At 45.5% G+C, this 13,487-nt stretch overlaps 1 protein-coding gene across 1 annotated transcript in view; it reads left to right on the forward strand.

Moving 5' to 3' along the window:
• The first annotated feature begins 462 nt into the window (after positions 1–462).
• LOC127634688 (junctophilin-1-like) overlaps positions 463–13,487 on the forward strand; it is a 56,317-nt gene continuing 43,292 nt past the window's right edge. Inside the window, exons 1-2 of the mRNA XM_052114335.1 lie at positions 463–1,102; positions 3,742–4,504. Of these exons, the coding sequence (XP_051970295.1) occupies positions 724–1,102; positions 3,742–4,504 (1,142 nt within the window). The 5' untranslated portion in view covers positions 463–723. The remainder of the gene's footprint in view (positions 1,103–3,741; positions 4,505–13,487) is intronic.

Consider the following 13,487-nt stretch of genomic DNA (forward strand, 5'->3'; position numbering starts at 1 on the left):
GACGGATATTGTAACTCTGATTTAGTAAACCATGCAATTTCATGACAACTAATTCTTTAAAAACTATGACATTTGCCTGAAATGTAAAGTGTGTAATGCATACACATACATATATCAACAGGAGTTTAAAAAAATATCTATTTAACGAGATAAAATTAAAAGAGGTAGGCCTAATAAATCTCTACACATTAATATATTTCAACACACAATTCCTTTATTACAGATAATGCAGCTTTTTAAACAGTCTGTCAGAGATTTCACCTGTCCATGATACAGGAGGCTCTTTTTGACTCACTGCACTGACTGCAATTTGAACTATGCCATATTTCCACCAGCAGTACATATTTCAAAAAAGGGCTCTCGCTCAACTTGCTCCTCAATAAGATCAGAGTGATGAAGTAGGCGGAGACACGGTAATGACGCTAGAGGATTCGCAGTATCTTTCAAACTGTCGCTACTGTCTCGAGGTGTCTGCTCTGCGCAGCGCCTGCGAGCGGAGGGAGTCGGTGAAACGCGCGTGCGGTGGCTTCGGCAATGATGCACTGAGCCTGCCTACTCATTCATACTCTCAAAACATCTCCATTGCGATTTATTTTCCCACAGTAGTATTGTTTTCATCGTTGCTCCTAACTCCGCTGGAAAAAAAGGTTTAATGAAAGAGAACGAAAAGAAGAAGAAGCGCGCGTCAACGTTACGACAGTTTTTATTCGCATCGCATTCTGAATGACGGGTGGACGGTTCGACTTCGACGATGGAGGCACTTTCTGTGGCGGATGGGAGGACGGGAAAGCCCACGGACACGGTATATGCACAGGACCCAAGTGTCAAGGCGAGTACGCCGGCTCCTGGTCCCACGGTTTCGAGATAGTCGGGGTTTACACTTGGCCCAGCGGGAACACTTACCAGGGGTACTGGTCGCAGGGTAAACGGCACGGGCTGGGTGTTGAGACCAAGGGGATGTGGCTCTATCGTGGGGAGTGGAGTTACGGGTTCAAGGGTCGCTATGGAGTTCGGCAGAGCACTAACACACCTGCTAGATATGATGGGACATGGAGTAATGGACTACAGGATGGGTATGGGGTCGAGACTTACGGGGATGGTGGTGAGTGCCACTGTTATAAATGTGATATTTATGTTTGGGATTAACTGTCAGGTCATAGGCCATTGGGTGTAAATAATAATAATAATAATAAATGTTTTCAAGGAATGTTTTTAAATGCACAACATACTTGTTGCACATGACATTTAATTAATCTACAGTACTCTGCGCATGCATTCCATTGCATTGTGATAGCCAACGTAGTTTTTTTAAAGGTCCTCGCTGATTGATTGTCAGTTGGATAGTGAGCTCAGATTAGGATGACACTGATGAGGTCTTTAATCTGGGCACATTTGTCATGCATCTCTGATCAAATGTGTAGAATTGGCCATGTCTTTGTGATGTTTGACATAGTCAATGTATGACATAGCAGTCTATATGGCATAGAAAAGATCCCACTTGTGTAAATTTAAACATGATTATCATAAATTATGCTATTCCAAGCAGCTAAAAATGTCTATTTTTACCAATTTAGGGGTATATAATAGTGCTAATGGCATAAAAAACAAGACCAGGTATTCATGTTTATTCAACAGTATCCTATTAAAGAACGTATTAGATGTTACCTCATGAAGTGCATTTTAGATAAGTTAACGGAACATTTTTACCCTGTAAAAAAAATATCTCCATACAATCGAAATACACAATAAATTACATCTGATAATGTGCGTCTTTCTCCCTGTTAGTGCTACACTTGTTGTGGATACTGATTAGGGCTGCAACTAACGATTATTTTGATAATCGCTTAATCTAACGATTATTAGAATGATTATCCATCTTTTATTTCAACTATTAATCATTAGATCCTAACTTATTATTCAGCTTGTGCCCCAACATATAAGGTTGTATTAAATGTTCTTACTAACAATAAAGAGGACAAAAATATATTTTAAAAATACCAGATGACATTCACTGAATTAAAGGGAAAAAAATACTTTTTATTAAGTTTAATTTAGTAAAGAAATTCACTGCAAAAAATCCTATTTTTTATCAAGTGTTTTTGTCTTGTTTTCCATTTAAAATGGTCTAAAAATCCTTAAAACATGATACATTTACTTGAGAAGCAACATAAAAGATATGTTTTGTATACTAGTGTATTTTTTCACTTGGTTATACTTCTGAGAGTGCAGTAAAGACAAAATATACTTATATTCAAGATCTATTCTCTAAAAGCATGTATAAATATCTTATATGCTGCTTCTCAAGTGAATGCATCTTTTTTAAAGGATTTTTAGATATTTGAAAATATTAGCATTTTTAATATTATATTAAAAATTCTCTGATTTTCTTTTGTCTTCTGTAGTATAGCCGCTATAGAAAATGTACATTGTTTTAAAGGAGTTTTAGATATTTAGATGTTTATTTTGGAAAACAAGCCAAAACAAAAACAAATCTAAAACATATTTTGTTGCAATGTATAATGGGGTGAAGATTACCTCTCTCACCTTTCGGTTCACTTCAATCCATCTTTAAAAACTTTCTCGTATTATAAACAAAAATTCAAATTTTCTTCACAATAAGAAATGCACAGTGACATACATTATATTTTGATTCAATAAGTCGCAAGCCATCAAGTTATAATCTAGCTTCAGCAAGCGTGCCTGAGAGGGACGAGCGTCCCCGCGACAGAGTGTGCATCAGTCGAGTGCAGTTTCAATCTCTCCCCCTTAGATCGGGACATTCGTGCAACTCATAGAAGAGGCACTGACCACACAGAGAAATGCCAGTTTCAGAGTTTGTAGTTATTTACATGATCTGCTTTTTTTAAAAGTTTTTTTAACTTTATTAAAGCTATAACGCATTAAATATAACTGCATTTAAGATATAACACCTGGGTGTTTCCTTTAAAGACGCTCGTCACGCAAGTTTTGCTTCAGGGGAGCGGCAGCTTTAGCTCCACTTATTCCACAACGAGACTGCTTCTGTATTTACTTACTTTGTATTTTTGCATTATAATTCCCTCATACTGCTGTTTGGAAAGTTTAGTGTTTATCTGGACTGTGCACTGTGATTTCTTCCTCTCCTCTCCTCAGTCAGGCGCGAACTGCAGCGCTGCTCTCACGTGTCATCATTAGAGTTTAATGTGATCTCATGTTACGTTAAATGAGATCAAATGACAATTCTTGTCGGGAATTTTTGTAGACAATTTTTATATTGTCAATGTTGTCAAAGACATCAACTAGAGAGTTAGCCACAACTAATTGTCATCTAAAGGAATTATTTACATAATAATACTGGCATTAGTCAGTTATAGCCCAGTATATTATAAGAGTATAAAAATAAATTTATCATTGCAATTAATTATTTAATTATACCTGTGGTGTAATAATTATTCCATAATTAATAAAGTATTCACTTCAACAAATCCTGTTTTATTATTTAATATTCAAGCAAGATTATTATTAAAGGAATAGTTCAACCAAAAATCACCCTTGTATTGTTCCAAATCCTTATGACTTAATTTCCATAGAACAAAAGAGGAGAAATCTTTAAAACATTGTTTATTTTTTTCAATTCCAATTGGTTGTGCAAAAAAAGTTTTAAACCAACTTAAGTGTATGAAATTTCTTCACTGTGTGCTCTTTAGCATAATGGATTGTGAGGTAGTACATAAGTTTAATATTCCTTTTCTGTTTCATAAGGCACTTATCAAGGCCAGTGGATGGGGGGCATGAGGCACGGCTATGGCGTGCGCCAGAGTGTGCCTTATGGGATGGCCACAATTATCCGCTCTCCGCTCCGCACCTCCCTGGCCTCCCTAAGAAGTGTGCAGAGCAATGGCACCATGCTGCTGGATGCCATACCCGACACACCAGTGGGTAGCCGTGGTGGTTTTGTCTTGAATTTTCACAATGACACCGAAGTTGTCACCGGCAAGAAGAAGGGCCTGTTCCGCCGCCGGTCCCTCTTTGGCAGCCTCCGACAGCTACGTAAATCTGACTCCAAAACATCCATCTCAAGCAAGCGGAGTTCGGCACGAAGCGACGCCACCATGAGCCGCATCAGCTCCAGCGACGCCAACTCCACTATCAGCTATGGAGATGGAGAGGCACCTGATGAATTTATACCTATGGAGGACCATGTGGATGCCACCACCACCGAGTCCTACATGGGCGAGTGGAAGAATGACAAACGCAATGGGTTTGGGGTCAGTGAGCGATCCAACGGGTTAAAGTATGAAGGGGAATGGATAAACAACAAGAGGCATGGATACGGTGGCACAATATTCCCAGATGGAACCAAAGAGGAGGGGAAGTATAAGAATAACGTATTGGTGCGTGGGATAAGGAAGCAGCTTATTCCTCTTAAAAACCACAAAACGAAAGAGAAAGTGGACAGGGCCATGGAGGGGGCTCGAAGGGCGGCAGCCATTGCCAGGTCTAAAGTTGAAATAGCAGTTTCAAGGTAGGGCACCTTATTTTCTGCAAAAATGTTACTGTTAAAATGCCTAGTAGGACAGTAGCCCCATTTCTTTTCTGGATGAGTCTTTTCCCTCTTGCATTCACGTCTACAAAATACCCCTGTGATGATGTAATGTAGTGTCTACTGTTTTTTATGACATTGTTTGCCCATGCAATACAATAGGAAAAAGTTTTTAAATACGACAAGAGTGAAAGGTACCATGGCTGCCTAGCAAGATTTTCTATTAATAATGACTTACAGTTCTGTCTGTATGGTGCTTTATGGTACTGTTCATTTTGTATTCTGGCAGCTCATGGTACCCATTCTCTTGCATTGTATGGAAGAGGGCAGCTTGGAAATTCTGTTAAACATCTCCTTTTGTGTTTCATGGAAGATAGAAAATCATATGAGATTAGAACAACATTGAGTAATTGATGACAGAATTTTTATGTTTTGTGTGAACTAACCAATTAAAACTAGTTTTTAGTTTTGGCTGAACAATTAAACAAAAATACATGAACAACACAACTTTAGAGTCATCAAGAATTTGTAATATGTCATTTGTAATCATGACGGTTGCAGTGATCAAGTGTACCAGCCACATCAAGGCTTCCATAACATTCACAAGATTGTAACTGCATGTACTGTTAAGCTGTGATGTCTGCATGGTTCAGACGTATGGCTGCATTGGGGAAACTATTTACAAGTCATTCATTTACCATATGTTATATTTCTATTTTTAGACTTAGCTTCAGACACCAAAAATGTTCTAAGATCAGTGTATTTTACAGCTATTCTTTGATTCATCTTCTCAAAGGGTTTGCCAGGAAGTCAGCTGTAGAATTTGCAAGTTGTGCAAGCAACCTTTTAGAGGATTGGTGTCTATTATTTGTCCATAGCTCAGATGCACAAGGAGCAGTCATGGGATCATGCATCAAGTATACTATTATGATATTTGTTCCTTTGCCAAGAGCTGCACTAGACAGACATTTTAATGACAGTGCTGGGTATACAATTTATTCAAGGCACACAAATTCATAGCATTCTTAAAAAGTCTTTGGGACACATGTGCCAATGTTGCTTTGACCTACTGGATGTGCCATTTTGGAATAGCATATGTCAAACGTCCTAAATCTTCTTCAGCATTCAATAGACCTAATAGACAAAGCTCTGGTTGGTAACACTATTTAAACATTTTAACTATTTCAAAAGTTAAAGGAACAAGGCAAAGAAATAAAACGTGTATGCTCGCATTGCGTGCACGTCACATACATATTCAAATAGTCGAATTGAATATAACTTTACACAGAAAAGGTTAGGAATCGATTTTATCACACTAAAATCTTGTTAACACAAATATTGTTTACATCTTGTGGCAATACTTTTGAAAGAGTGAATATTGTAAAAAAGAAAAAAACTGTGAATGGCATAGGCATCAAGAGTCCAAAATGAAGAAAAAATAAATAAAAATATCCAGATGTAGTTTATTGTGCATACAAAATCCCAAAAGTAACCAGAAAAAAATACGATTTGGTCATAATGCGGGACTTTTAACTATAAACATGCCTGAAATACACCACTGACTCTTATATTGAAAACATATTGAAACAAAGCATGGACTCTTACAAACATATACAATGTATTACAATAGAAAAACAATAATGTAAACATTGCATTATGGGCTAAAAATACAAAATGAGCAATAATTTCCAGAGGAACACAGAGGAATAATAATAATAATTAAAAACTATCAGCAACTATCTGCATAGATTTTTTCCAATAACCGATAGTTCCAAAAAGCATCTATCAGTACCGATTAATTGCTAAAACAGATTTATCGGTCAAACTCTAGTAATAAATATAATGCCACAAATGCTGTCGATTGTGCTTAACTTGTATTAACCAGTTAACTTGAAAATGTCTTTAATATAGTGAAAATTGTCCTTGTGCGGCGTGCCCACTCTAATGTGGGATGAACTTGACTCTTTCTTCCCTGATTTTGGTAAAAAAAAAAAAAAAAACTGTAATTCTGTTCAGTGGATTTAAACACGGTAAAGTTTGTTAAACAAAGCTGAAAGTACTACACTCTATTAGTAGATGAAAGCTTGATCAAATTTGACCAAACATTTTTTTTTTTTTTTGTGAATGAGAGAAATTCCTATTCTGCATAAATCTCCAAAACTTTCTGCTGAGTTTTGCAGGGGCAAATTCTATGTGGGCCTAATTATGAGCAAAGCTTACGATTCACAACTAGGACTTGCTTATGTGTCAGTACAGAGTGAAATAAATGCTTTATTCACGTGGTCCAGCTCAAATCAGATCAGATGCAGTGCAGTTGATGGATTTTAATTTAGATCATTTCCAGTTAGAACGCAAGGAATGGAGAAGTGTTTTTTTATGGCCCAAAGACATTAAAGTTGGTTTAAAAAAAAGTTAAAATACTTTAATCCACAAGTGTTGCTGGTTCTCTTACGAGAGGTTCTCTCGTATTGCGTAAGCTAGCTTACGCTACGGGAAAGATTCATCTTTTCTGAGATATTGAAGCCAAAAAATGATCCTTAATTTTTGTATCCATTGTCAACGCAGTGCGGCAGCTGCAGACCTTGAGCGGGCTAGCTAGCGAGCTCATAGGTTGCTCTGCGGCAACTGCTGCAGCCTATAGACGAGCTTGGGCGAACTCGCATCCAATGAGAGGCGTCCGCGCACTCACTGCAACAAAGCCCGCCAAAATGGGCGTGACTAGAGTGCATATAAGCGTAGTTCGTAGGCTGGAACCCTGATTTTCATCTCTTCAGTGAAGCTCTTCGCATCTCTGAACTGGAAGCCGCGTCGCCGTTCGAGGGGCATCAAGCAAGCATGGACAGCGCTCGAAGAAGCCGGCCGTCTTCGCCACCTTCAGCCCTCCTGCGAGCTATGCCATCCGGCGACGTATCCTTTTTTAAAGCAAGCTAGTTCATATGAACTTCACAAAAGAGTACGAGCGTCTTTTTAAAGATGCCTCGCTCCACTTGCGCCTCATGCCGCGCCCCTCTCAGCACCGGAGACCGCCACGTCATCTGCGCTCTCTGCCTGGGACTGGGGCATGCAGAGCTCGCCCTCGCTGAAGGCGGATGCGATCTCTGCGAGGAGCTTCCGATGTCGACCCTGCGGGCTCGACTCGAAGCACTCAGGACCGAGCCGCCGGCTGCCTTCCATTCAGCCGCGCAGTAAAAGCGCCGCTCTCAAAGGCTGCCGGAACCAGTGGTAGAAGCGATTGCCTCGCCGGAGCCCCTCCCTCGAGCATCGCCTTCACTCTCCCAGCCCACCCGGACGCGCAGTTGCCGCCGAGCGGCTGCTCTGCTGCCATCTCGGACGAAGAAGCGGAGGATAAGGGCTGTTCCATCATGGCTTCGGACAGCGAGGAGTGGTCAGGCTCACACGCCTCCTCCTCGCCCAGGAATCCAGCAGGACCCGCCCGAGTCGGAGGGGAACTAACGCCTCCTCACACAGGCCGCCGACCGCCTCGGGCTCGAGTGGTCACCGCCCCTGAGCAGGCTCCCAACAGACTCCACGCCGCACCTTTGCCCGCCCTCCACAAGATGGCGGTCTAAGCTGGTGCTCCCGCCTAAGGCCTGCAGAACTACTTCCGCCTGTGTTGGCCGCGCCTATACCGCCGCCGGCCAAGCCGCATCTGCTCTGCATTCCATGGCCGCCTTACAGACAGAGGCTGTTTCAGGTCTGACTAGCCGACTTGGGAGAAGCTGAACGCACTACGCCGCTCTCTCTGTCCGGTCTCTTCGGTTCCGCGGTGAGTGGCATTGTTGACCGTTCCGAAGCCCAAGCCATGAATCTCTTTCTGCCTCGTCGCGCTAGCTCCTCTGCAGGCCGCCCACGTGACCAGCCTCCTGCACGAGCCTCTTCACAGCGCCCAGCTCAACAAGCCAGACTTCTCAGCGTCGACAGGGCGGCCGCCTCGATCGCGCTCAGACAGCCGCCGCGAGACCGCCGCCTCCTGCGGGCCTCGGCCTAAGATTGTACTGAAACCTGAGCAACCGAAGTCCTCCTAGCGTTGTTGAGAAAACGACGGCTCAGTCCCGCCACGGCCGGACCACCGTCAAGGCTTCGCCCCTGTCAGTCCCCTTCTCTCAGGCTACTGCAGTGGTGGATTCAGCAGCCAACAAGCCGGTGATACTACCCGCTTGCTCAGCACTCAAACGCCGCTTTCACGGCGACCCAAAGAAATCTTGTAAAGAGTAAACATGCCTTATGTGTAGAAAATGTGCCCACAATCCAGTGCTCACCCCTACACACAAGCATTACACATCCCGTGTCCCTATCAGAGCACACTCACATAAGCTGTTACGACCCGCTCGAGTGTTAGAGTTAATAAACGCACCCACGAGCCTGTGCGCTGCCCTCCTCTGCCCGCTCTGTCACACGGCCAGCTGTATGTAAGTCCCGTGACGCCCCTGTCAGTCCCCTTCTCTCAGGCTACTGCAGTGGTGGATTCAGCAGCCAACAAGCCGGTGATATTACCCGCTTGCCTGCACTCAAACGCCGTTTCCACGGCGACTCAAAATAAAGCCTTATGTGTAGAAAATGTGCCCACAATTCAGTGTTCACCCCTACACACAAGCATTACACGTCCCGTGTCCCTATCAGAGCACACTCACATAAAGCGGTTACGACCCGCTCGAGTGTTAGGGTTAATAAACGCACTCACCTAATCCGTGCGCTGCTCATTCTCTGGCCGCTCTGTCACACGACCAGCCTTATGTGTAGAAAATGTGCCCACAATCTAGTGTTCACCTCTACACACAAGCATTACACGCTCCGTGTCCCCATCAGAGCACACTCAAAGGCGGTTACTGAACCACTCGAGTGTTAGAGTCAATACATGCGCTCACGAATACGCGCGCGCGCCCATTCTCTGCCCGCTCTGTCACACGGCCAGCAAACACTTCTCTGTATGTAAGTCCCGCGCTCGTGGCTATGCTTGCGCGATCACTTAACAGACGTGACTCTTTCCCCATTCACCTCAATCGGAAGTCACTCACAGAACAGCCTGTCCATGCTGTCTCGCGAGCAGTCCAGCATAAGCACAGTAAGCGTGCTCACACATTCTGTTCAGCTGTGTGCGGCAATCAGAGCGATTTGGCCATTCACCCTCTAACATTACGCTTCAAAGCGTGGGAAGATATTCCAGGGATATCCGAATGGGTGTTAAGCACAATAAAACAGGGCTATTTGCTACAGTTCGATCGCCGCCCTCCTTGCTTCAGAGCTGCTCAAAACTACTTTGAACACGGAAGCAGCGTGCATGCTTCGCTCAGAAATAGCAAACCTTTTGTGCAAAAGGGCCATAGAGAGAGTGCCGCCTCCCTGAGCTGAGTCGGGGTTTACAGCCATTATTTTCTTGTTCCCAAGAAAGACGGCGTCCTCAGACCAATATTAGATCTCAGGGTTTTGAACAAAGCGCTTGCAAAAAGACCGCTCAAAATGCTTACAACCAGCAAACTCCTCACAGCATGTGCGCCAGGGGACTGGTTTATTTCTCTCGATCTGAAAAATGCATACTTTCAGATTCAGATAAATCCCTGTCACAGGCCATTCTTGAGATTCGCTCGACGGCCAGGTTTATCAATACACCGCCCTTCCGCTCGGCCTGTCCTTAGCACCTCGTACTTTCACGAGTGCATGGACGCTGGCGCCGCACCCCTGCAGAGTCAGGGTTTGCGAATTCTGAACTATTTGGACGATTGGCTGATTTTGGCACAATCACATACGGAGCTTCTGTCTCACAGGACAGTTCTCCTCAGTCATCTGAACAGTTTGGGCCTTGCAGTCAATTGGACCAAGAGCTCACTACAGCCCAGTCAGGCAATTTCCTTCCTTGGAATAGAACTAGACTCAGTGGCAATGACGGCTCGCTTATCTACACAGCCGCGCCGTGTGCAGCTGACTAGCCGCGTCATTTCAGATGAACAGCCTCACACCTCTGAAGAAATTTCAGAGAGTGCTAGGCTACATGGCCTCAGCCGCAGCAGTACTTCAGCTGGGTTTACTGCACATCGCTCGCTTCAGCATTGGCTAAACACCCGCGCCTCGCCGGTTTGGGCCACAGGCCGCCAGCCCATCAAGGTGACTCAGACCTGTATTTCAGCTCTGCAGCCCTGGACAGTGGCCGAATGATATCAGCGGGAGTGACAATGGGAGCTGTATCTCGCCGAAAGTCATCTCGACAGACGCGCCCAACACGGGTTGGGGCGCGGTCTCGCGAGGGCTCTCCGGTTTTCGGCCTATGGTCAGTTCAGGAAAAGCTCCTTCACATAAATTGTCTGGAAATGATAGCGGTCGAGTACGCCGCGGCGCTTCTCCCGGTCATTCAGGGTCACCACGCCCTGGTCCGCTCGGACAACAGATCTGTGGTATCCTACCTAAACCGCCAGGGCGGTGTCAGATCCAGGAACCTCTTCCATCTGACTAAACGCATACTGAGTTGGTCCCAGTGCCACCTGCGCCGCTGAGGGCGACGCGACGTGCCAGGCCACCTGAACGACGGCCCGACAGACTGTCCAGAGACAATATTCCCCAGGGGAATGGTCCCTGCACGCTCAAACAGTCCAGACGCTATGGCACCTATTCGGCAGAGCGGAGATAGACCTCTTTAGCGCCCAAAGAAAACTCTCACTGCCCAATATTTTTCTCGAAAGCGAGGACGCCGCTGGCCCAGGACTGGCCCAGACGCCCGCTTACGCCTTCCCTCCCGCCTCGCTATTGCCACAGGTAATGCAGAGGATCAGGGAAACGCGCCACTCGGTGCTCCTCATAGCCCCGCTGGGAGAATCAGACATGGTTCCCGAGCTTACGCAGCTGTCACTGACAGCCGCGGGCCCATCCCAGTGAGAGCAGATTTCCTCTCAAGCTCAGCGGCACAATCTGGCATCCCCACCCAGAGCGCTGGGCCTGCATGCGTGGGTGATCAACGACTACCCGTTGCTCTGCCAGAAGGAGTAATAAACACCATCATACACGCTAGAGCCCCTTCCACGAGAAGACTCTATGCGCCAAAATGGTCTGTGTTCTCAAAATGGTGCACCGACCGAGACCTGGACCCGCGGACATGTGGGGTGTCGTCGCTGCTCAGTATTTCTACAAGAGCTGCTGGATAAGGGCAGATCCCCATCCACGCCAAAGTGGTATGTGGCGGCCGCTGCGGCGCTCGCTGAACCCCTGCACGGCCAGTCATGGGTTAAAAACGAGCTGGTCATCCGCTTCCTCAGGGGAGCTAGAAGGATGAACCCCCGCGCTCCCATCGGTTCCTATCTGGGATCTTTCTATAGTTCTCGAAACTATGAAAGCCCCCTTTCGAACCACTTCAATCCGTGGATTTGAAATACCTTTCACTCAAAACCGCTTTTCTGACTGCCCTGTCATCAGTCAAACGTGTGGGAGACCTTCACGCGCTGTCTGTCAGCGCTGCGTGTCTTGAGTTTGGACCAAGTGACTCCAAGGTCATTTTAAAGCCTAGACACGGCTATGTTCCCAAGGTGATCGGTACTCCTTTCAGAGCACAGGTCATTTCCTATCGGCGCTGCCAGCACCGATAGCTGAACACGACGCCAATCTCCTTTGCCCGGTCAGAGCACTGAGATTGTATACTGCGCGCTCCGCCGCTTCAGACGCTCTGAGCAGCTTTTCGCTTCGCTCGAGGGCGCACCAAAGGTCTCGCCGCTCGAAACAGACACTATCTAGATGGATAGTGGCCGCTATTGCTGCTGCATACGAAGTCAAAGATCTGCCATGCCCGCTGGGCATTAGGGCTCACTCCACTAGAGGCATGGCATCCTCGTGGGCATGGTCCAGCGGGATTTCCATTCACGACATATGTGTGGCAGCGGATGGACTTCCCTCCACCTTTGTCAGATTTTACAATATGGAAGTGCCCACTCTGCAGGCAAAACTACTAGCGGTTTAATACGCTACAGCTCCCCTGGTGAGCTGCACTGATGGGACACATTCCACACAGACCGCACCGCCGCTCTGTCGCTCCCTTCCCACTATGTGCTTATGTATTACACAATCAATGACCCGCATTCTTGCCGGCCAAATATTATTTCCCCACTCATAAGGGCTCCCCGGTCCCCCTTAATTCCCTGGGGCTCATACAGTGGATGCTTGAGCACGACGGCGCTGACAATGGGTTCCCGTGAGCGTAGCTAGCTTACGCAATACGAGAGAACCTCTCGTGAAGAGAACGTATCGGTTACCTAACGTAACCTCGGTTCTCTCTAGATGAGGGAACGAGTATTGCGTAGTCGGCCGTGCTCGCGCCACCAGCTGACTTTTCGCTTCAGTCACTGAAAACCAGGGTTCCAGCCTACTAACTACGCTTATATGCACTCTAGTCACGCCCATTTTGGCGGGCTTTGTTGCAGTGAGCGCTGGACGCCTCTCATTGGATGCGAGTTCGCCCAAGCTCGTCTATAGGCTGCAGCAGTTGCCGCAGAGCAACCTATGAGCTCGCTAGCTAGCCCGCTCAAGGTCTGCAGCTGCCGCACTGCGTTGACAATGGATACAAAAATTAAGAATAATTTTTTGGCTTCAATATCTCAGAAAAGATGAATCTTTCCCGTAGCGTAAGCTAGCTTACGCAATACTCGTTCCCTCATCTAGAGAGAACCGAGGTTACGTTAGGAAACCGATACGTTTTACCCCCTGTTCTAATGCCCCAAAACTAACACTTAAATAAGATGATCGTTATTAAGGAGATACATTTAATCCAAAGTGCTATTATTGGATATTCTGTGAATAGATTTTTACTGCATTTTTATATTTGTGTGGCCTCATGACCCTAATGTCCTGGCCTCATGTTATTGTTCAATCAATCAATAAATGCATAACATGTAGAATATAAGCAGCGGTGCCAGTGTTCAAAGGGGTCATATAGGCTAACTGAGGCTTGTTGATTTGAGTGGCACTTACAGGCTATTTCCAATTTTTAGAT

The sequence above is a fragment of the Xyrauchen texanus genome, chromosome 41, assembly GCF_025860055.1.
Source record: "Xyrauchen texanus isolate HMW12.3.18 chromosome 41, RBS_HiC_50CHRs, whole genome shotgun sequence".
Classification (NCBI taxonomy): domain Eukaryota; kingdom Metazoa; phylum Chordata; class Actinopteri; order Cypriniformes; family Catostomidae; genus Xyrauchen; species Xyrauchen texanus.